Source organism: Apus apus, chromosome 19, assembly GCF_020740795.1.
Source record: "Apus apus isolate bApuApu2 chromosome 19, bApuApu2.pri.cur, whole genome shotgun sequence".
Lineage (NCBI taxonomy): Eukaryota > Metazoa > Chordata > Aves > Apodiformes > Apodidae > Apus > Apus apus.
The window spans coordinates 7,443,815-7,466,178 of NC_067300.1; the positions used below are offsets into that span (position 1 = coordinate 7,443,815).

General features: G+C 55.7%; 2 protein-coding genes across 3 annotated transcripts in view; one reads left to right on the forward strand and one right to left on the reverse strand.

Moving 5' to 3' along the window:
• Positions 1-7,631: 7,631 nt before the first annotated feature.
• Positions 7,632-14,075, forward strand: BARHL1 (BarH like homeobox 1). The gene is made up of 3 exons (XM_051636906.1): positions 7,632-8,127; positions 11,427-11,649; positions 13,155-14,075. Exons 1-3 carry the CDS (start codon positions 7,677-7,679, stop codon positions 13,447-13,449), a joined length of 969 nt encoding a protein of 322 aa, XP_051492866.1. The 5' UTR covers positions 7,632-7,676; the 3' UTR covers positions 13,450-14,075.
• Positions 14,076-19,537: 5,462 nt separating this feature from the next.
• The window catches only part of DDX31 (DEAD-box helicase 31), a 47,219-nt gene continuing 44,392 nt past the window's right edge, over positions 19,538-22,364 (reverse strand). For both annotated transcript variants that reach the window (XM_051636242.1, XM_051636241.1), the window contains one exon: positions 19,538-19,957. In XM_051636242.1, the coding sequence (XP_051492202.1) occupies positions 19,810-19,957 (148 nt within the window). In that variant the 3' untranslated portion in view covers positions 19,538-19,809. The remainder of the gene's footprint in view (positions 19,958-22,364) is intronic.

A 22,364-nucleotide genomic window follows, 5' to 3' on the forward strand; every position in this document is an offset into this window, starting at 1 on the left:
GGAGGTTGGAACTAGATGATCTTGAAGGTCTCTTTCAACCCAAACCATTCTGTGATAAGCACTGAATAACAGCAAAACAGTGCTTCAAACCAGCAGCTGAAAGCCATTGCAGCTCCATCATCCTGCCAGGAAAACCACCAAGCTTGTGCCTACAAACTGTATTCCTGTCCTGCTACATCCAATGCTCCAAATCCACAATCCAGCCAAAATCCTGGCATAACAGCCCATAGCCACATCAGAGCAATGGTAAAGGTCATCAGCTGTCCCTAGAGGAAATACCTTCGAGTTCATCAATTCAAATATGAATTAGAAGGATCAGAGATGAGGATTCATCACTGGCATAGACTTCTCAACACCAGTCTGTCATAATAAGACCTTTGACACAAGGACACCCTTACCTTGACACTAATTACTGGCCCTCATTGTGGGAGGGCTTCTCATTTTTTAAAATAGCACTTGTCCCCTGTCCCACACCTGGTGCTTCCCACTTACTCATGCTGGGGGCAGAAGCTGGCATCCCTCACAACTTTGTCAACGCTCTGCTCATTTTAATTCCTGTCAGTCGTGGCTCAGTGTGACATCTCTCACCTGGGAGCTTTGTACCAGGGCTGGAGTGAACAAACTGCTGCTTCCTCCCCTGTGGCTTCAACCCAATCCCAAGCAGAACTTTCCTTCTGCCCAGTTCCCAGTGTCAGTGGGCAGGGAGCACGATGGGGAAAGCAGAGGTAGATTCAGAAGCAGCTCAGCTGTCCCTGCCTGCAGGCTCTGGATTTTTCTAACAATCCCAGCTCTGAGGGAAAAACTCCTGCATCTTTAACAGGAGGTTGGAGTTGGTCAGCTGAGAATTGTCCCTGCAAGCTCCCGGGGGGCTGCCCACCTCCTCCAGCAGCCCGTGGTTGTGCCTCCCCGACCTTTCCCTCCCAGAGAAGGGTTGTGTCACTGCTGCTGCTTGTGAGAAAGGAAAAACATCCAGAAACAACGGAAGTTCGGCACTCAAATGCATATTTAAGTACCTGAACGCCTTCCTCCAGAGAGGGGGAAGAGCTAAAGACGCTTTGTTTGTCTTGATTAATGAGGTCACTAGCGAGCTTTTCAGGGCAAGGACTGCTGTGTATTTTTACATATGCAAAACCCGACACCCAGCCAGGCTGAGCAGGGTGGGGGAAGCGGGAGGCAGCTCCGTGCACCCGCTCCAGGCAGATGGATGGCACAGGGAATTGTGCCCCTGGCCCCCCATGCTAAACCCACCCCCTGTAAGACCACATCTCAGTAACTCCTCATCTGCTGCAGAGGTTTGCAGCTGTGTGCAAACCCACAGCTCACCCCAAAGGAGCGTCCCTGGGAGCTCTGCCCCCCCCCACCCCCCCAGGGAAGGACACACACCCTGTGCTGAGGAAAACAAGTCACATTTATCTCAGGGTCCACCTTAGGGCACCAGCATTTGAAAACATCAGACCATGAGCATAGCCTAGAAAGACTAAAAAAACTTATTAGAGCAGAATAAGGAACTCCTGAAGTCAATCAGAAAACCACTCCTCATTTTAAACAGGTTTTGGTGTTTAACTTCAGCTGGACCAACAGTTCCCAAACAGGCAAAACCTCACTCTCATCTGCAGCCTCTTCCCTGTTTGTGCTACAGCCTGTTTCTTTGCCCAGCTGCTCACTGTAACCAATCATCTATCTGCTCCTTTCCTTTAGGTTGGGCCTCATCTCAATACTTTTCCAGGCCCTGAAGCTCGTAAAAAGGCATTCAGTGCCTCCCATTGAGAAGTGCCTTCCCCAGATCATCCCTGCAGCAAGGACCACAGCACTGTGCTGGGCACCACAGCCCTCAGCCCCTGCCATAACCAAGGGCTTTCTCTCTGGTTTTCACAAGTTCTTCTAATGCAGATATAGCCAAATAAAACATAAATGTGAGAGGAATGATTCTGTCTCAGCCTGTTCATTGCTTTGTGTCAGATGCACAACTCCTTACTCAGTCTGATCCCCAGAAACAGCCCTCACACCAGAAGCAGGGCAGTGTTTACACCAGTACAACCCCACAGGGAAAACAGAACAGTCTCCTTCACTACCTGCTCTGAACAATCTCATTAAATGAAACCATATCCCAGGCAAAACCAAGTCCATAATATCTCATAATCAGTCATCCCTTCTCATTTCTTTGCTAAAGAAGCTTCCCATCACTACCTGATTCAGCAAAGCCCTTTCCTCTGTGAAGGCACCCAAATACCTGCCTTCAGGTCTCTGCCAAGCTGAGGCCTCATCACAGAGTGATGCCTCCACTTGAACATGGCCCCAGGCAGCTCCACACTCATCCTCAAAAAGCTGCTGATGCCTGGTGCTCCCCCAGGACTCAGCCTCTCCAAGCAGTTGCTGAACAAATTCAAACTCCATCAACACTAACTCGACATCACAGCATCCAGACCCCAGCCTGGTCACCAACAGGTGACAGCAGAGGTTCAGAATGACACCAGCATGTTTAAAATCAAACTCCTCCCAAGAAGACACTTCACCTTAAGGAAGTACCACTTAGTAATAACTGTGGTTGCTTTAACTGTGCTAGAGGAATAATTAAATACTCCTACACAGCCTGCTTCTCACATCTACCACTGTGTCTCAGATAATATTGAAGTCCAAAGCTAGCTTTCAGTTTTCATATTCACCATCCTGTTGGCCCAAGTGTGTTCACCCCAGAGTGGCCTGGGCAGCCCAGGGACCTGCTCTGAGGGTTGGGAACAAGTACTGCCGAGAGGATAGATGTGCCTGGCATGACTTCACCCCACACAGCTCAGCCCTGGGGCTAGTCTAGCCCTCCTACTTAGACCCATCAGCAGCCAAGGGACATGAACAACCCATGCTGACCCCAAGGCTCATCTCCCACCACATTTCCAGCCAAACTTTTAAACCAGAATGTAAGGAGCAGAGTCTTTCACAACACTAAACTCCATTCCCCAAAACACAAGAACAAAAAAAAAAAACCTGCAGAGGCAGCTTTTCTTACCTCTTCTAGGACAAGGCTCCACACCAACTCCTCCAGCACTTCCAGCAGCCACTACTCAGAAGTAGCTAGTGCCTCAACCTGCCCTTTATATAAGGATGCAGCTGTAGGAAACTCCACCCTGCTCATACCTGAGTGAGGCAGGACAGGAATCACCTGCTCCACACCTGGGAAACCCTGGTGTGAGGTTCCTTCTTTTTAGTAAACACCTTTAAGTATAACCCATCTAAAACAACTAGGAGGATCACAGTAGGGTTTGCCATGCTAGCAGGGGTAGATTATAACCAGAGACCTTTCCCACCTCCCCAGGGAGGGAGAAAGCTGGGCCTTAAATGACTTGTCTGACTAAAAATGGCACCATTAATGAGTGTGTGAGAAACTCAGGCACAAGGTTTGTGCTGCTGCCTGGCAGCCCTTGGTCCAGCCACAGCATCTGTGCCCACCTGCAGCAATTGCTCAGGTCCTTGGGCCATGCTCAGGGAAGGAACCATCTCCAGCAATCCTGCATGGCTGGCAAGGGGCTGGTGAACACACCGGGTGTGAACAAAGCCCACGCAGACCTGCTGATCCAGAAACCACTAGAGACCAGATACCCAAAAAAGCACCAGCTGAGTCAAACCGAGTGTGTTCAGGAGGAGGCACCGCTCCCTGGGGCTTGTAGCCAACAGACCCGCCCCGCTGCGCCCCGAAATCCTGGCCAGGATGGTGCCCCAAGTGCCCCGAGTCTTACAGCTGGGGCGGGCTGTCCCCTCCCCGGTGCACCGGCACCCCCCTGTGCAGACAGGCCCACCCTGTGGGCACTGCCGAGGGCTGAGGGCTGCAGCCGGTGGGTGCCCTTGCCCCCCACCCTAGCTGCCTCCTCGGACTGGTCCCCGCTCCCCCCCAGCCCGTGGCCAGCCCCCCGGGGGGCTGCACAGGAAAGCCGCAAGCCGGGCTCCCCCTCCGCTGCCCCGGGGCCGGCAGAGCCCGGGGCCGGGGTCCCGACCACCCCCCAGCCCCGCCGGAGCCCCGGCCGCTCCTTGTCCTGCAGTGACACCCACTGGTAACGGGGACTGGAAGGCGCTGCAGCTTCCCCACCTGCTCCTCCCGACCCTTCGCCTGGTTGTGCCCCCCACCTTTCCGCTGCTTCCCCCCACCCCGAGCCTCCCGGCTCTCTCTCCCTCTCACGCAGACACCTACCTTTCCATCCCGGATCACCCCAGCGAGGCCCGTGGCTGCGGAGCATCCCGCCCTGCGCCTGCCCGGGCACGGCCTCTCCCGGCGCCCAGCTCGGGATCCGAGGGAAACGCAGCACAACAGCCTCCTGGGCTTCGCCTGCCTAAGCCAGACTCCTTCAGGATGCTGCTCCGTGCTCCACCAGCAGACATTTCTAAACTAATTCTTACCACAGCCCGGCAGCCTGTGCCCTGCTGTTCCCAGCCATGGAGGTCACAGCCCCCAGCTCGGTCAGGGCTCTCCCCACACCCCAGTGCTCTGTGGGTGCCTGGGCTCAGCCCTGCCCTGCAGCCCCACGGCCAAAACACATTGGTGACTGGTGCCAAGAGAGCCTGACCCTCTCTGACGAGGTGGGATTCACAGCAGGTCCCAAAGAGTCCTAAAACCAACCCTGGGATACCACCAGGACTCGTGCAGAGGTGACTGAAAACACAGGTGGCATCAGGGATCTCCTCTTGTCTGGTGCAGGCCTGTGTGTTTGTGACCAGGAACGGTCTGGGAAGGGGCTGGGGAGGGCAAAGCAGGGATCAGTGCTCCTTGGTCTGTACACGGCATTTCCCAGCTGTGCCAGGAGCTGCAGACTAATCAGTTGGACCCCACTTGTCCAGCAATGGAGGGGGGGACACCACATACAGGCAGAATGGGGCACCTTTCTGCCTTGGGGAGTCTCATGCTGAAACAACTTAATAGTAATCATGTTATTAATAATAATGAATGTGAATTGTCAGCCCCACTGGCATTAGAACACGACTGCATCTGTAGCTGCTGGGAGCTACGAGTGTGGCCTAGGAGTGACAGTCTCTGTCCCCAGGGCCTTGGCTGGGGATGATGGCATAATATAGTGTCTGCTCAGGGGTGAGGATTGGGCCCCTTTCACTCCCCAGAAAAAATCTTGTGCAGCATCAGAGAGTGGGTCTGATCTGGAAACTTCCTGGTGGTTGTTGGAAGGCAGGTGCTTTATTCTGGAGAAGGAAATACAGCAGCAGACCCACCAGTCCAAACCTGTCCCTGCATGGCTGATCCAAACCTTGATTCCAAATGCAATCCTAGCCCTGTTCCCTTCTCGTCCCATTCCTGGTCCTAAACACAACCTCAGTGGTGATCCTGGTCTCAGGATCCCATCAGGGTGTCTCACTGGGACCAGTTCCCACACACCTGTTGCTCTGGTCCAGCCGAAAACCACACGTGGCCCAGCCTCGTTTGGGGAGGTGGGTGCTGCAAAACCCACCCCCAGCAGACCAGGACCCTTCAGCCTGGCCCACAGCACCCGGCACTGGGGCAGCACCTCTGTGCTGGGAGGCAGACAGGGCAGAGCAGCAGCAGGGATCCTTGGGACAGGGAGGGACAAGCAGCCCCCAGCACCGGGCGTGTGGCACCCCGAGAATGGGGGCAGGCTGGGACCGGGGCTGATGCCGATGCAGTCCCTGGATTTTTCCTGTGAGGCTCTTTTGTTCCGCTGCCCCGATCCCAGCCGGCTCCGAGCGTGCAGGGCCGAGGGCAGGGGGTGCGGGGGGCCCGACAGCTGGCAGCCGGGCTGCCCGGGGGGGCTCTTCCCTCCTTGATCGCCTCCAAGCTGCTGGCCAAGGGCGGCTTTGGAAGAGGGACAAGATGCAGCTGCTGGGCCGGGAAGGTGGAGAACTGAGGAAATCGAGTATTTGAGAAATAACCAGAGACAGCGCGTTAAAGCGGCGCATCTTCACGCACCCGGGTGCGGACATTTTCCTCATCTCCGCAGCGAAGCGTCTACCCCAGGAAAAGCCCCTAAATAAACCCTGGAGGAGGCAGGAGCCAGACTGACCGGGAGGAAGGTGGGAGCCCTGCATGAGCCAGTCCCTCTCCAGCCTGGGACATCAGCTCGACAGTAGCAGAACCCCCCGACGGGGCAGGAGGGAGGAAACTTGGTGTCTCCGGGAGAAACGGGCAGGGAGCGGGCAGGGCGGGCAGCCCGGGATGGGACCGTCGGGGATTGCTTTAAAACGGGATTGAAACGGCAGGAAAAATCCGCCCTGAGCGCGGTCCCTTCCCAGTTGCACCAGTAGATCCCGAGGCTGGGCGCTTGGGAGGCAGGAGAGGGGATGATGCTGCCCGGTGGCTCCGGGTCTGGTCGCGCCAAAGGACCTTTCTGCACCGTCACAACCGATTTCGAAAGGGTTCAACGAAATTCGCAGCTCCGACGCTCACCTCGGGCTCGCAGCAGCTGCCTCTGAGCCGGTGCTTTGAAGAGGGTTCCGGCGCTTTTCTTTTTCTTTTTTATCTTAATTTTATTTTATTTATTTTTAACGCTTAGCAAAACTTTCCCGGCAGATCGGCTAATTGCGGGGGGAGGCGAGCAGAAAGCAGCAACCTCTCGACACCGCCCTCCCCGGCCAACCCTCCTCCCCCTACCTCAGCTAATCACCCCATTACGAGCCCCATCAGCGGGATAATGACAGCAAAAGAGGGAGGAAACCGCCCGGAAAGCGCGGGGATCCGGGCGTCAATTAATTCCCGTTAATGAAGCTGCCGGGGAGTGACATCCCCCGAAACGCCTCGCGGCCAATGGGCGTGTTCGCACGGCGAAGGTGATAGGGGGGTGACGGGGGTCCCCGAGCCGGAGTGGCACAAGTTCATTTATTAACCCCCATTTCCCCCCAACCCCGTCCCCGTCCCGCTCCCCCCTCCCCGCGGAGGGCGCGGCTCCCCGGCCGCTGTCCGAGGTGCTGAAGGACTCCGGAGTCACTCCGGCGTCGGGGCGCTGTCCGCGGTGCTGAAGGAGGTGGTTGGTTTGGGTTTTTTTTTCCGCTCCGGAGTGACTCCGCTTTCCCGCCCCTCCCGGCGTTGTCCGAGGTGTCGGTAGGGAAAGGGGGGAGCCTCGGCGGCCCGACGGCTGGCCACCCCCCCTCCGCCCTCCCCTCGCCCTTCCCCATTGATTTCTGGATCATTAAGTGGTTAAGGCGCTGCGAAGCTTCACTATCGATCGCTGCCTCCCCAGCTCCGGCTGGGAGCCCCCCGGGCTGCCCCCCAGCCCCGCGCCGCCGCCGCTCCGGGCAAGGGTGGGGTAGCAGAGTAAGGGGCCAGGACCTCGAGTGAGGTTGGGGTCCGTCCTCCCCCACCCCACCCCCCTCTTCGCGGCCAAAGTTTGACTCTGCCTCCCTCTCCTCCCCCCCCTCTTCTGTCTGTCTGTCTGTGAGTGCAGCTGGGCGCGATGCTGAAGACGGAGCAGCCCTGGATCTAACGCGCGGCGCCTCGGAGAGCCTTGCAGCAATTGTTGCCCGGATCCCAGGCTGAACTTTGCTCTTTTCTTCTTTTTTTTTTTCTTTTTCATATTTTTTTTCCTTTTTTCCTTTTTTAATTTTTTTTTTTAATTTTGTTTTTTCCTCCCCTCCCGTAATTTGTTAATTATCCTTACCAAACCTCTTCCGCCGCGCCCTCCCCCCCCCCCCCCCGCCAATGCCCGTGTGAGCGCCGGCACCTCGCGGGGGCCATGGAGGGCTCCACCGGGTTTGGAATCGACTCCATCCTCTCCCACCGAGCCAGCAGCCCGGCCGTGCCCAAGGGGGACCCGCTGGGGGGTGACGGCCGGTCCCCGCTGGAGCTGAGCCCCCGCTCGGAGGGCAGCAGCGGGTGCCCCTCGCCCCGCTCGCCGGGCCGCGAGTGCCTGGAGGCAGCCGTACCGAGGCCGGGCCTGGATGCCCATCTCCAGCCGGGGCAGGTCTCTGCTCCTTCCCAGTCCCGGACCGTCACCTCCTCCTTCCTCATCAGAGACATCCTGGCCGACTGCAAACCCCTGGCTGCCTGCGCTCCTTACTCCAGCACCAATGGACCTCACGGCGGGCAAGAGCCGGCGGGCAGGATCCCCACCAAACCCGGCGAGGACTTCAGGGAGAAAATGGAAAAAAACACCAGCGGCTCCTCCTCGGATTCGGAGTATAAAGGTAAGAGCCGCTCGCCCCGTTGAGCTTCGCGCTGCGGGCAGGGCGGCCTGGCCCCGGAGCCTCCCGGTGCGCCGGGAATTCGGGATGGAGACGGTTCCGGTGAGCCCCGGAGCTGCGCGGGGCGAGGAGGGGGGAGTCGCGGCCCCAGTCGTCCCCCGAAATGACTGCAGCTTCAGCACCAACTCGGGGAAACTTGGGGGCTCGGTGTGGCTCGGCCCGGTGGGGAGGTCTGGGGCGCTCGGTGCTTCGCCCGGGGGATCCACCGGGTTGTTTTCCGCGGGGGAAGATCGAGCTGTTCCGTTCCTACCCGAGGGGAAAGGATAGAGCAAAACCGGGAGCGGATTTCTGTCTGGAAAAACAAGGAAGTGGGTGTGTGTGAAATAAAATTTAAAAAGAAACAATAATAAAATAATCACGGATCTGCGGGGTTTTTCTCCTGCTCCGGTGAGAAACGAAAGAGAAAGTCGGCGGGGTTTGATTCGATTGGTATTATTTCTATTATTATTTTGGAGATGGTTTAAAAACGAGCACGACAACCGGGGAGCCCCGGGCCGCATCCTCAGCGTGGCGGGGAGCGGGGCTGGATGCGGAGCTGGATGCGGGGCTGCTCGCCCTGGATCGGGGGCTTCGCCCTCCCGGGCCCCTCGCAGCCCCTTCCTGGCCTCCTCTTTGCCGCAGCCGGGGCAGGGGGATGCACGGGAATAGAACGGGAAGGTTGTGGTTGGGGTCGTTCCTCGCCCCCCCTCCAGGAGCAGTTTATCGCGGCTACCTTCGCTCATTCTACCCTCCCCTCACCCCCCTCCCCGCAAAAACTTTCACTCGGGAAAATTGTTTGCCGGGTGTTTGCGAGGGGAAGGCGAGGGACCCCGGCTGGGGGGAGAAAGAAGAGACGATGGTACCTTAAGGAGCCGCTGGATTTTGAGGGCGTCTGGCAGAAAAAGGGGGATAACGAGCCGAGCCCCGGCCCGTTATCCTGCACATACACCCTCGGCCTCCCGGAGCCGCCGAACTGAAACCACCTTCAGACCAAAACACTCTCCAAAGGCGGCGGGAGCCCCCGGCCAGCGAGGGGGGGGTTCACTCAGAACGAAGGACGGAGCCCGCGGTCGGTACCAGGGCTGGAGTGACCCTGGAAAAAGGCTGGGACCGGCCTCGGTGTTTTGTAGGGCCGGGATCGAAAACAGCTGCGATTCCCACCTTGGCATTTTGTTTTCGACTCCTACACCCCCCCACGCCCCCCCCCAGCCCCTCTCCTCGCCTCCGAATTCCTTCAGCTTTCCTCCCTTTCCCCCAAATCGCCTGAAAGCGAAAGAAGCGAGAGAGGAGGAGAAGAAACGGGGATTCTCTTCAACTCCCTAAACCGGCCGAGCCCGGGCCGGGGGGGGGACAGTTTGAGTGGGGGTCGTTACCCCGGCCCCGCTCGGCTCCTCGCCTGCCCCTGCCAAGGGCAGCCACGGCATAAGCACCGCTTCAATGGGGGTTAAAAACCAGCCCTTCGATCGAGGGGAAAACTCCGCTTAAACGGAGGAAAAACAGCTTAAACGGGGGGAAAACAGCCCTTAAATCGGGGTCGGAGAAACACCGCATGAGTGGAGGGAGAAAACATCTTAAATGGGGGGGGGGAAGCTTAGATAGCGGAAAAATACAGCTTAAATAGGGAGGAAACAGGTCCTTAAATTAGGGTAAAAACGCTGCGTGGAAGAGGGTAAAAATACGGCTTCAATGGGGTTGCGGGTGAGGGTCTCCGCTCCCAACGCGATCCATTCTTGCTGCTTTGGAAACGGCCTTTCCTGGGGCAAAACGCCCCCGATTTGCCCCGCAAAGCGGCCACGGGGCCGGGCCTCACGCGCAGCGCCGGCGGCAAGATTTGCCCCATGCCAAAATGCCGAAAATAACCCGTAATACCTATTTATGTGCGTGTAAATATAGATTTTTTTTAAAGCTAGAAATAGCCGGGGGCAGAGCCGGAGCCGAGCGCAGCCCGTTGGCAAGCAGGAACTTTTTAGGAGCCGAGGACCAGCCCGGGGGGGAATTGCCTTCCCGGGCCGGACCCGGTTTTTCCTCTTTGGAAAATCTCGTGGCATAAACTTTCGACCCCCGGTCCGGTCTGGATCCGGCCCCTTCCCGGGTGCTGCCGCTTTCCCCGGGAACCGAAGCCCCGGTTTCCCTGTTTTAAGGCTGTTTCCCTGCTCGGGCAGAGCCGGGATTTCTGGTTGAAGGGTTTCGCTCCCCGGTGGCTCAATTAACCGGATTATTGTCTTCCTACAGAGAGACATCGGCTCGCGTTCGGCTGCAGCCCTGTCCCTACTATCTCCCGCCACCAACAAATTTAACATAAACCCCCGTAAAACCAAACCAAACCAAAACAAACAACCAAACGCCGCCGATTTGTATAAACCGAGAGATTTTGCCACATAATCTCTACCAGGACTATGGGGAAGGCGAGCACAAACAGGGATTTCATTTTTCTCACTTGTTTTTGCTTGTTTGGTTGTTGTCGGGTTTTTTTCTATTCGGTTATTTTTTTTTGTCTTCCCCTACTAACGTTTCGCGGCGTAAATTCCCGCGTCGCTCCGCCGCTGCGTATGTACCGACCGCGCTAACGAGCCGCGACCAACACGGCTCATTCGGTAACTTTAAAGATAATTAACGTCGGGGCAGGGGCTCGCGCAGCCCCTTCCCCAGGATTTCGTTGCACACCCTGGAGAGGGGAGGTTTGTTCCGTGCCCCGGTAGCATCCCCGGGAGTACGGAAGCTTCTCCGCGGAAGGGGGGGAAGCAGCACCCCAGCTCCCTCATCCCCCCGCGAATTTGTCTTCCAAAAATGTGAGGCTCACAATTGGTTTTAGGTTTTTTTGGTTGGTTGTGGGTTTTTTTTTGAGGGGGGGTTAGTTTGGGGTTAGAAAAAAAAAAAAAGGGGGGGGGTGTGGTGCTGGGGAAGAGAGGAAAAAATACCAAAGCGTTAAGGAAGCTGTTGGGTTTTGGGGAATAAGCCCAGAGCAGGGTCCTGCCCCGTGAGAAAAAATGAGGGGTGAAGGGGAAGCGGGGGATTTCTGGGCAGGAGCGCGGCGGGGTCGGCCCGGGATCCTGGGACAGGATCCCTTCCCCTGGGACAGGGAAAGGTCGGACCCGGCTCGGGGACCTCGTGGGACAAGAGGGGTTAAAATTCACGGGGCCGCAGAGCAAACGCGCCGTCCCCTGCGACTGATGGCTGCAGTAGGTCACCCGGCTCTTCTGAGGGTATTTCCCCTTCCCTTCCTTGTCCTGACCTGGCCTTCCTTTTCTTCTCTCTCGATCCAGTGAAAGAAGAAGGGGACCGAGAGATCTCCAGCTCCCGGGACAGCCCCCCGGTGCGGCTGAAAAAGCCGCGCAAAGCCCGCACCGCCTTCACCGACCATCAGCTGGCCCAGCTGGAGCGCAGCTTCGAGAGGCAAAAATACCTGAGCGTGCAGGACAGGATGGAGCTGGCGGCCTCCCTCAACCTCACCGACACGCAGGTGAAAACGTGGTACCAGAACAGAAGGTAAAAATGCACCGTTCCCTCCCGCCCACAGCGCCGGGGTCCCATCCTGCCCCTCTCCCCAGCCCCGCACCCCCAAACAGGGAAAGGATTTTGTATTTCACAGCCCCCCCGTCCCTCCTGGCACCAGGAGACGGCCGGTCCCCCCACCCCTCCAGCCCCGGGGCCTTTTACTCCTAAGTAAAGGTGACAAAAGTAATGCTAAGATTTGAGCCAGGGGGGCAAACCGTGCCCCCAGCCCCAGAAAACCGAGGAGACGTGACCGGGCTTCCAGCAAAACACAACAGCATAACACATCGGCCCATTAATAATAGATACCAATTACTGCTTTGGGCATCAATAATTAACACCCCTTACAGTAATTACACAATTATTATTATGATGAATAATTTACTGGTGGAAATAGGTTTAGTGCTTCGGCGACAAATCTGCAAAAGGGCTGGAGAAGTGCGATGGCTTCGGTGGATTTATCCGGACATTCCCGTCGCCTCTTCCCAGCTCCGAAATGAGGGACCCCCCGGCTGCAGCCCCCACCCTATCCCCTCGCTTTTATCCCTCCCCCTTATTTCCATCGCCTTATGTAAAGATTCCCGATTTATCAACCCGTCGGGAGTTCAGGGGTGGTGAAGGCTGTGTGCTCACCCCCTCCGCTTTCCAAATTCCTGCCTTATGGACGTGCCGGAGCCGGGCCGGTGCTCCCAGCCCCTCTTCCCGGCCACCCCGACCCGGTGGCAGCCCCGGCGTGGGCGAGATGGCAGGGCCGGGGCTTCTGCAGGAGTCCCGGCACACATACAAAAATGTGCACACATAAGTATATGCACGAATATATGCCTACATAAAAATATGCATACATCTATATGCACACACACATATATATCTGCCGCAAACGAATGTCCCGGGATGCGGCCCCACGCGTGCCCCCCCGCCGGACTCCCGCAACCGTCGGGCCCGGCCCAGGCAGTCCCGACAGGGAGAGGGGGTCCCGGACCCCCGGGCGGCGGAGCGGGGCTGCAGGGATGGCAGCAGCACCCGAGCTCAGCGGCGGGGCTGGCGGGGACAGGATCCCCCGGGTCACACACGAGACGGCAGGCGCAATCTGGAACTTACACCCCAGGAAGGGACTGAAACCTTGGTCGCGATTTATACCGCAATATTTTGCACCCCGCCAGCGGGTCCCAGTCCGGCTGCGGCTCCGGTGCCTCCGGGGATGCTCCGGGGACGCTCCAGCCGGGCTGCCGCGGCGGGGACACCGGGGAGAGAAGCCCCCTCGCCTCGTTAGTGGGGGGTCTACCGACCCCAGCACTGGGCTGGTCACCCCACCCCATCGCATCCCACCCCATCGCATCCCTGCCGTGCAGGGGGGACTGGCCGCGGGAGACAGCGAGGGGATGCACAAGGGGAGCAGAACCCGGGGAAAGGGGGTACGCAACGGGTAAAAAGAGCCCGGGAGCGGCTTTTGGGAGCATCCCTCCCTCCTTGACCTTTTCTCTCGACTTGTCTCCCTCCAGGACCAAGTGGAAAAGGCAGACGGCGGTGGGCCTGGAGCTGCTGGCCGAGGCTGGCAACTACTCAGCCCTTCAGAGGATGTTCCCCTCGCCCTACTTCTACCCGCAGAGTTTGGTCTCCAACCTGGACCCCGGCGCCGCTCTCTACCTGTACCGCGGCCCCAGCGCCCCCCCGCCCGCCCTACAGAGACCCTTGGTGCCCCGCATCCTCATCCACGGACTGCAGGGCGGCAGCGAACCCCCGCCGCCCCTGCCCCCGCTGCCCGGGGTCCTGCCCCGGGCCGCACAGCCCCGGTGAACCCCGACCACACGGGCAGCCCCCCCACCGGCACCACCCCCCGCCCCGGGCTACGGGGTCGGAAGGAGGGGGGGGCACCCCAACTCTGGGGCCGCGAGCAAGCGACAGACTCCCGCTCATCCCCAAATATATATACATATATATATATATAACATGAGACCTCCCCCCTTCCTTTTTAAAAATATATCTAAAGAATGCAAGACGCGAGGGCAGGTTCGGCAGGACGGAGCCGGCAGAGCTGCCCCCCCAAGCCCCCCAACCCCGCGGGGCACTCGCCGCTTCACCCCCTTGTGCCCCCGGAGGGCAGCGGGGCCGCCGCGGACCCCCCAGGCCTGGGACGGCGTCGGGAGCACAGGCAGAGAGGGTGACTGCTCCTGGGGGGGGACACTTCGCCTCTCCACCCCCTGCCCAGGAACTGCCGGGGGGACAGAAGCCACCCCTGCCACGGACGGCTCCGGGGAGCCCCCTCCCCACCTTCTCCAGCTCCCGGACCCCGGAGCACCGGCCCCGCCGCCGGGAAGGACCGCTCGGGTGTGCGTGTGTGTGGGGGGGGTCCCGGGCCGGTGACCCCCGCCCAGCGCAGAGAGACGTTGGGACATCCGTAAAAAACAAAACAAAAACAAAAAGCGGCGAAATGTAAATACGGTGCGCAAAATGTATATGAATTATTTATTTGTGAACCCTGAGGGCGTATTTGTGTAAGTGATGCTTGTCAGTCTGTATCCCGGGGCCGGCCCGGCCGGGGGGCGCGGGCGGGGGGGGTGGGGTTGGCTCGGGGCGCCGCTCCCGCTCCCTCTCCCCCCTCCCCCCCTTTTTTTCTTTTTTTTTTTTAAATGTGGAAATAAAACTTCTTTACAAACAAACGGGTCTCGCCTCCGCCGGCCCTTTCTTCCCCTCCCGCTTGTTTGCTCTGGCGATCAGCCGCCGCCGAGAGAAAGGGAAAAGCAAAGAGGAGTTTTCCCACCTCCCATCGCAGGGAACCACCCCCCTCTGAGGCTGAGACCCCCTCCCCCCCCACCTCAGGGGCTCGTCCCCCCCCTCCGGACCCGGGCCAAGCGCCGGCACGCGGGGCTGGGGGCGTTGGGGAGAGGGCGTGAGATGTGGGAGCGGGGAGATGCCGTCCGGAGCGGGGATAGCCGGGGAGCTGGTGAATTATTAACGTTGATCTGAAGTGTATAATTGCCTAAGTGCTTTAAATGATCGCTTTGGAAAAAAAAAAAAAAAAAAAAGAAAAAGAAAAAAAAAAGAAAAAAAGGATTGTTTTCCCCCTCCAAAAGTGTCTCTCCCCCGGCCGCGGCCAGAGAGCCCGGCAGCTGGTCCCCGGGACAGCCGGGCAGCGCATCGCCGGCTCGGGGAGCCGACAGATGGGCTGCGGGCTCAGCCCACCCCCCGGCCCGCAGCGACTCCCCCCCGGCCCCTCCGCGAACACCCCTCCCCGCCCCGGTACCCGAGGACTCCCCCCTCCCCGGGGCCGGGTCCCAAACCCGGTGCCCCCACAGCCCGGCCCGGCCCCGGGAGCTTTTCCCCGGCACCCCCGAGCCCCGCAGGGTGGGTTATTGTCGGCTCGGCCAAATGCACAACCACGCCTGGGGGAGCGAGCCCCCCGGCCTTTGTGGAGCGGGCTGGTCCTTTGCATGTGAATGGGAGAGTTTGGTAAATCCCCCGGCCTGGGCTGGGGCGAGGAGGAGGAGGAGGAGGAGGAGGAGGAGGAAGGGGGGTCGCTCCCAGCTCGGGGTTAATGAAGTGGGAAAGGAGTCTTTCAGAGAGGCCTGCAAACAACCCCCCTCTCTCCGGGCAACAAACCCCCCGTCCCAAATCCTACATGGATTGACTTAAACCCAGGGGATAAGTGCTTGAAATTAATCTCATTGAATAAGAATGAGGCCAAACAAAACTCTTTAAAATCATATTAAAAATCTATCAAAGGACAACTTGCAGTGGGTGTGCTTTTCATTTTGTGAGTGGAAGGCAGGGAGCAGCCAGCAGCCTTCCTCCCTTCCACACAGCAGGAATGTGAATCAAAGACATTCTCTAATATTTAATTGTCTTTGTAGCCATAGCAGATTCCTTCTCTTACATTAATGAAGTACAAGGCTTCGTTACGCGTTTGTAATTACAATATTTAAATTTGCCATTTCACATCTGGAAGGATCTGGAAACTCTCCCGAAACAGGGGGCCTGAGCCAGGGCTGTGACACAGTGACAGGTCTGGTTTGTGTTACATGGATGGTAGGAGAGCTTGGGGCACAGCCCTAAGGAAACCTCCACTCAGGGACAGGGGAACGGGTCTGCTGGGTCTGGACGGGAAGGACAGAGAGCAGAGGGCAAGCGAGGGCTGGAGCTGTCTCCTCCAAGGAGATCTTCAGCTTCAAAATAAATCAGTTTAGGGCAGACACCACGGGCTGTAGGCTCTGGTCAGAGAGCACTGTGCCTGCCACGTGAGCAGCAGCTTGTGCAGGAGCATCTCAGCAGCCTCAGAAGCTGCTGAAGGACCAGCCTCACCTCCAGGTTGCGCGTGGGGAGTGAGATGGGGCCCTGCTGTCCAACAGCAGAACCCTCTAGCACTGGTCCTGCACCTACAGCAGCCTCTCACCAGGCTGGAATCTCATTTCCAGAGGCCAGTGCCAGGCAGGCACGATACTGACAAGTCCTCAGGGGTGGGACAGGCTGTGCTGGGTTGAAGTTAGACGAAGCAGTAAAAATGGCACAGTTGAGAAGGAGCACCAGTCCCATTAGGGAACTGGTTGGAGGACTACACCAGTTCTGCTCCACTGGTTTCTCACAGGGTACAGAGGCTCCAACAGACATGCTGCTGGTGGTTGGTTTCTGTCAGCTCCAGACTCCCCATCCAAGACACAAACCAGTTAGTGCAGTGGGTTTGCCAGGACCAAACACAATCCTGGCTCTCAAGCCCCTTCTGGGCTTTCACCCAGCTTGAGAGCCATCTTTCTCCCCTCCTAGCACAGCTTTAACCAGGACCACCACCCTGGGAACAGACAAAGAAGGAAAGCTGCTCCTCTGAACACGCCAACACACACAAAGTCAGTGAAATCAGCAGAATCGTTCCTAGCTGAGATATTTTACCATCTCATCTGAACACCAAACACAATCCTGCCAGAATGGAAAGCCCAGAACATTCAGTGTTTCTCCTCTCCTCAGGCTTATGGAGAACAGAAATAATTTTAAACGGGGAAGTTAATTTGCTTTCTGTCCTGCTTAGTTCTCAGTGCTGGGCCACCAGTGCTGTCTTGTGTTTGACTTAGACACTGAAAGCAGGTATTCAACTGTGACCCTTGTACCATGGTGACCTCCTTGCTTCTTCCTATCCCAAAGCCTCCAAGCGTAAACTCAAGATGTCCCAGCTGCAGAGGAAAGGAGGATGTGGGGGTCTCATCACTGGCAAAGGACACAGAGACAGAAGAGAGCTGAGAAAAGGCACAAGAGCATCTCCTGGGAGAGGCAGGACTCCAGGTGTGAGAGCAGGGAGGAAGGCAAACCCAGACTGGGTCTGGGACTGACTCACAGGAAGCTTCACAGAGAAGCTCCATAGTGGTTATTCCCAGACCAAATGTGGAGCCTGCAGGGCAGAAAGGCTCCTGCCATCCACCATGACCAAGGCAAGAAAGCAAACCTGACCAGAGCCAACACTGTAGCAGCCAAACAAAGCTGCAGCCCCACCAAACACAGCCAAGAGCCAATGTCCCATGCAACCAAGACCCCCGTGACACGCCCCACCTACCTCGGAGCAGAAGGGGACAAATTCAGCAGCAGTTCAGGGTGACATCTACCTGCTTCATGCCAGGGAAACCCCTGTGACCCCAGCAGCTCCTCCAGGATTCAGGTGCTCAGAGGACCCAGGAGTCTCTGCCCCCTCATCACCCCATTGCTGCAAGTACCACACCCTGCCCTAATGGAAAGAGGCCTTTGAGTTGAGCACAAATTAACTCCACACCAACCAGGTTCCTCTGGAATTAATTGAGTGATGCACAAGGATAAAGCCATCCCAGAGCTGATCTAGAGCTACCAAAGGGTAAATAAGGGCAGAATTTATTTCCTGCTGATCCAGCTACAATTCAAACACATTCTGTACAACAGCCTTCAAGTTTATCAAGAGCTGATGCAGCTTAGCTTCAGGTGTGTGTGCATTTAACACTCTCTTATTTAACAATCTCCCCCTCTTCCCAATCACACAAGTAACCCAGCACTATCTGCTGAAGGGTGGTGAAGCTGAAAGAAAGAACCTTCCCCCTCCCTTTTTAAAAATCCCTTTATTCACCCTGTTTGTAGCACTACGTGCCCAGTTAATACAGAGAGCAATGAGATTTCCTGATGCTTCTCACTGATGAGCTGTTGGCCTTTATTCCTACTCTTCTGAATTTGCCAATAGTCCCTATTAATTCATATGTGACAGTCAGCCAGGAGAAGGGCATATATTTTCCCCTCATGCACAAAATCAGTCCTTCCCAAACTTACTCTCTCTGCATCACTCTCTCTGAGTCATTTCCAACCTCAGGGGTTTCTTTTCTGTTGAAGTTGACATTTGCCTTAAGCCTGATTGCTCTTCCAAACAGCACTCATACAAAAAATCAGGTGGGCTTTGTTGTTATTTTATCTTAACCTAATAAATGCTCGTAACTTAATTCTCTTTGCAAAACAATATTGGTTAATTTTACACTGGAGCCTTTTTAACATCTTTTTCAAGCGTTCAAAAAAAGTGTGGCAGTAAAATCAGCATGTTCAGTAATTGCTTGGGAGGAACAAGAAAATAATGTTGGGTCTCAAAAGTTCCATTCCCTTCAGAAATTAAATACTTTTGGGCTGATTGCTTCTCTCCTACAGTCCTTAGTATGACTCACTACAGCCCAAAGTAGGTGCCCTCAATTCTGCATTCACAAAGCAGGGATCATTTTCAACTGGTTATACTCCCTTTGCTGTCCTTTTTTTCCTTCTGACACCCCAAGTTGCTACTGGATTTGAGCACTTTCTGGTCCTGTGTTAAACAACATGCCCAGCTTGGGTCAGGGGTGGCCTGCTCTTCCTCAGCTCTTCTCTGGAGGAAGACACATGCAGGCAGCAAAGCTTGTGCACTGCTTTCAAATGTGAACTGCTTGGCACTTCTAGGAGGTGCTAAAAGAAGCACAGCAAGGAAGACAAGGAGGAGAAGGTGGGTGCTCAGCTGTAGGTCCCAGGGGAGTTTGTCAGGCTCCCCCACACCACGCCAGCTCCAAGAGGAGTTTTGTCACAGTCTTCACTAGGGCTCAGGGTGTGTTTCCCACACTGGGCACTGAGGCACAAGTGCCAGCCTTGGCACATTTGGACCAGCCCCTTTCTCAGCAGTCCCCACTCTCTGGTGATACTTAAGAACAAGAAAAAAGGCAAATGGGAAAAGCATGAAGTGAAACACATCAGTCTGGGATGTACTCAGAAAATGCCCCAGCCAAAGCAGAGATAACCCCAAAAGCCACAGTTACTCCTGGCCAGTGTTAGCAAAGGCTTTTATGTTCAGAGAGGGGAGACAACTCACACACACTCTGTGCCCTGTAATGAGGTATGACAACACGCTGCAGGCAAGGAGAACTCTGGAGATTGCTGGATTCCACAGTGGCTCCTTCCCACAGTGACAACGTTCATTCCCAACCTCAGGAGTTTTGACATGAAGTTTTGTGCCCATGAGCTCTGCCCCAAAGGGACCTGGTGTCATTACACTGAAGAGCTCTTCACAATCCCACCACTTGAGCTGAGCTGGGGAAGGACTCCTTCTAGGTGGCAATATCTGACTCATGATCAGTGTCCAGGGGCAGACCCACCCCAGTGAACCAAGGACAGGAAGGAGGTGGCAACAAGGTGGCCGAGTTACCTGAGATAGGAGCAGAGGTGTCCCCCTGTGTAATGACAGGGGAGAGGGCAGCCTCTCCACTCCTCTTAAATGTGCTCCTGCATCACCTCCTCTGCCACTCCTGCTCATCTGGTTAAAAATGAGCAATCAAACAGATCGTGGAGTGTTTTCACAGTTTTTTAAACAGGAAAGCACCTCCTGAACACCCTTGTCTCACCTGCATGTTACACAGACATCACATTTCTCTGAAAACCAGATTGAACCGTTTTTATTTTTCTTGCAAAAAACCACCTGAGAAACACGGTGCATCTCCAGGAGCTGCACTTCATTGCAGCAGGACCCGCCTGGATTCGATTCCGCTTGGACCTATGGAATGAGGGGGAGGAGGCCAAGATCCCCAAGATCCCTCCCATATTTGCCTGATAAATTGAAACACTCCTCAGTTGATTTGGCAGGTCACCCTGACCCCCAGCTGAGGAACTCCAGCAGGTTTTGCAGCCAATGACTGACTGGAAGGTCCTGGCTTATGTTGGAATCTGCTGGTTGCCAGGTTTTCTCTGTCTTTTCTTCTTCTTGACCTTGGATACACCAGTGTCCATCCCACTGGAATATTCAGATCGCAGGATCTCGGCGAGGCGACGTTTGCTGGGGGTCTTCTTGAGAAGGTCAGACCTGAGAAGAGCAGAGGAATTAGATTTCCCCCCTCTCTGAACCACTGCTGGGTGGGTCACTGACTCCACAGCTGCGGGGAAAAAAAGTGACATTTGTGCATTCGCAGAAGAGCAGCCTCCCTCTCCTTGAGGCTTGATTTGAAATTCTGTCTCATGCAAAATTAGAGATTGTTGTGACAGGTTTTCACAAAGGTGGCAAAATATCACGCCGGTTTTAAAAGCAAGTCTTTGTTCTGTACAAATGCTCTTGCAGGGGTGGTGGGGAGAAGGAGGGAAGGCTGCGTGCTGAAGGCTGATGAATGAGGTGACACAGCAGTTTGAAAATTATAACAATAAAAAAACCAGCCCCAACCAACCAACCTGGCAGCATTAAGACACCGAACGATGGCAACATTTTATAAACAGAACTGAAACCCAGAGCTTGAAAAGACAAAAATAACAAACAAGCAAAAGCAAAAAAACCCCACAACTCAGGAGTTTAAACCCAACAGACTCTTATGTCCCAGTGTCCTGCAGGCACCACATGCACCTTCCAGCCTCTCTCTCCAGAGACCAGCTTTTGCAAAGGTAGCTGCATTCTACCCAGCCACTCAACTCCAACGTGGATCTCCCTGTAGCCCTAAACTGCCAGCTATAAATATAAAAAACAACTCAGCATTTTTCCACCACAAGTTCTGCCACTGCCCTGCTCTACGACCTTGGGCAAATCTCATCTTCCTTGCTGCTACCACCCTCGCTTCTTTAAACTGCAGGACCTCTCATTCCCTACCATGTTTGGATGCTCCTGGGCACTATGAGGTATCCACACCTGCTGGTGTCTGTACATCCCACCTTCCTCTTTGCAACAAAGACCAGTAACACATCTCAAAAATGTGCAGAGAAGTGAAATCTCTCTGTCCCTCTAAATACAACGAGGGAATTGAACAGAAGCCCCACATCGTGCATTTATGACAACACCTGGACCTCAGCAGTCCTAAAAGTTGACACCTGACAGCACTGCAGCCCATAGTTCCTCCAGGTGCCCAAGCTTGTGCTGATAATCACAGAAGGAAGCATTTCTGGTTGCAGGCCAAACTCACAAAGAAGGGAAGCAAACTCTTGGCTGTCCAGGGTACCTGTTTGCCCTTTTCCCACAGCTTGTTTCCCCTCCCTGTGCAGGTTTCATGGCTGGAGTGGGTTTGGAAGGATGGATCACAATGCTAAGAAGGATGCTGTGATGATTACCACTGAAAAATGGTTTCCCCCAGAAAGGAAAGCCTGGAAGACTCTGCTACCTTCAGTCTAGTCTTCATTCTCACACTAATTAAGCATTCAAGCTCTGCTGGCAGGAGGGCTGGAGACTGGATATACTAGAGCAGTAAGACTCTCAGCTCCCACCCAGTTAGAACTCACAGAAACTGAGGCAAAAAAGACAGAATGAGCTCAGAAGTCTCTGTGCAGCTAATGAAGCAAAGGTGCTGTTGGAAAAGCTGTACCTGTGGCTCCCCCACAGCAGACATGCCTTGTCATCCTGCCTTCCTGAACACAGCCCGCCCAGAGGGAGGGGTGCAGGTGGGTGCACCAGGCCAAGGGGTGCAGGTGGGTGCCCTCAGCCAGCCCAGCTCTGCTGTGGTGCAGCTGTAGCCTCTGCTCAGCCCCCTCTACCACTTGCTAAAGTTTCTATTCAACACTTTTCATTGTGTCTCCAAGCATTTACTACAGTAATTCGAGGTTACCAAGCAACGGATCAGTTTACTTAACAACAGGGAACTATCTGCTGCAAAAGGACAAGTAATCCACCAGTAGCTGCTGGGCCACTTTCAGCTCAGCAGGGAGGTTGTCCAACACTTTATTATCAATCAGGTGAAATCATCACCCAATTAGTAAATCAATACCCCCTGCTGTGGTGATCAGCTGTACGCAGAAAAGCCAGGATGGAGGGAAAAGGGAGGTCTCTCTCTCTAAGCAGGGCCACAAAAATCAATGGAGCTGTGCAGGGGAACCTGAGCTGATCACTGAGAGAAGAACAGCAACTGTCAAGGCTCTGTTTAGCCATGAGATGGAAGAGCCACAGGCAACAGCAAAAGTCTGTTGGGACAGCACATGGGGAAAAGTGCACCAGGTCAGGATCCCTGGCTGGATTCTGATTTCTGTTGTGAACCTGTAAATTCCCTTCACTGGTGCAAGTGCCTAGGGCTCTGCCAGAGCAGTCAAGGTAACAGTGGGGAGGAAAGGCACCCTGTGGTTAGGAGACAAAGCCCTAGAGAACAGAGTGAGACCTTGATACTCACCCTCTGAGCATCCCTGGGCAAGGCATTTAATCTCTTTGGCCTTCATGCCCATCATCCCACCCCACAGCCCGGGACAACTGCATTTTCCCTGTTGCTGAAGACTGGTGTGATGAGCACTTAAGAGAGCTGTGTGGTGAT

Excerpts from the sequence above, each read along its gene's own strand:
- BARHL1 (XM_051636906.1), top strand. The coding sequence starts at position 7,677 with ATGGAGGGCTCCACCGGGTTTGGAATCGACTCCATCCTCTCCCACCGA. Across the intron at positions 8,128-11,426 it reads CTCGGATTCGGAGTATAAAG|TGAAAGAAGAAGGGGACCGA; the intron begins GTAAGAGCCGCT and ends CTCTCGATCCAG. Across the intron at positions 11,650-13,154 it reads ACGTGGTACCAGAACAGAAG|GACCAAGTGGAAAAGGCAGA; the intron begins GTAAAAATGCAC and ends GTCTCCCTCCAG.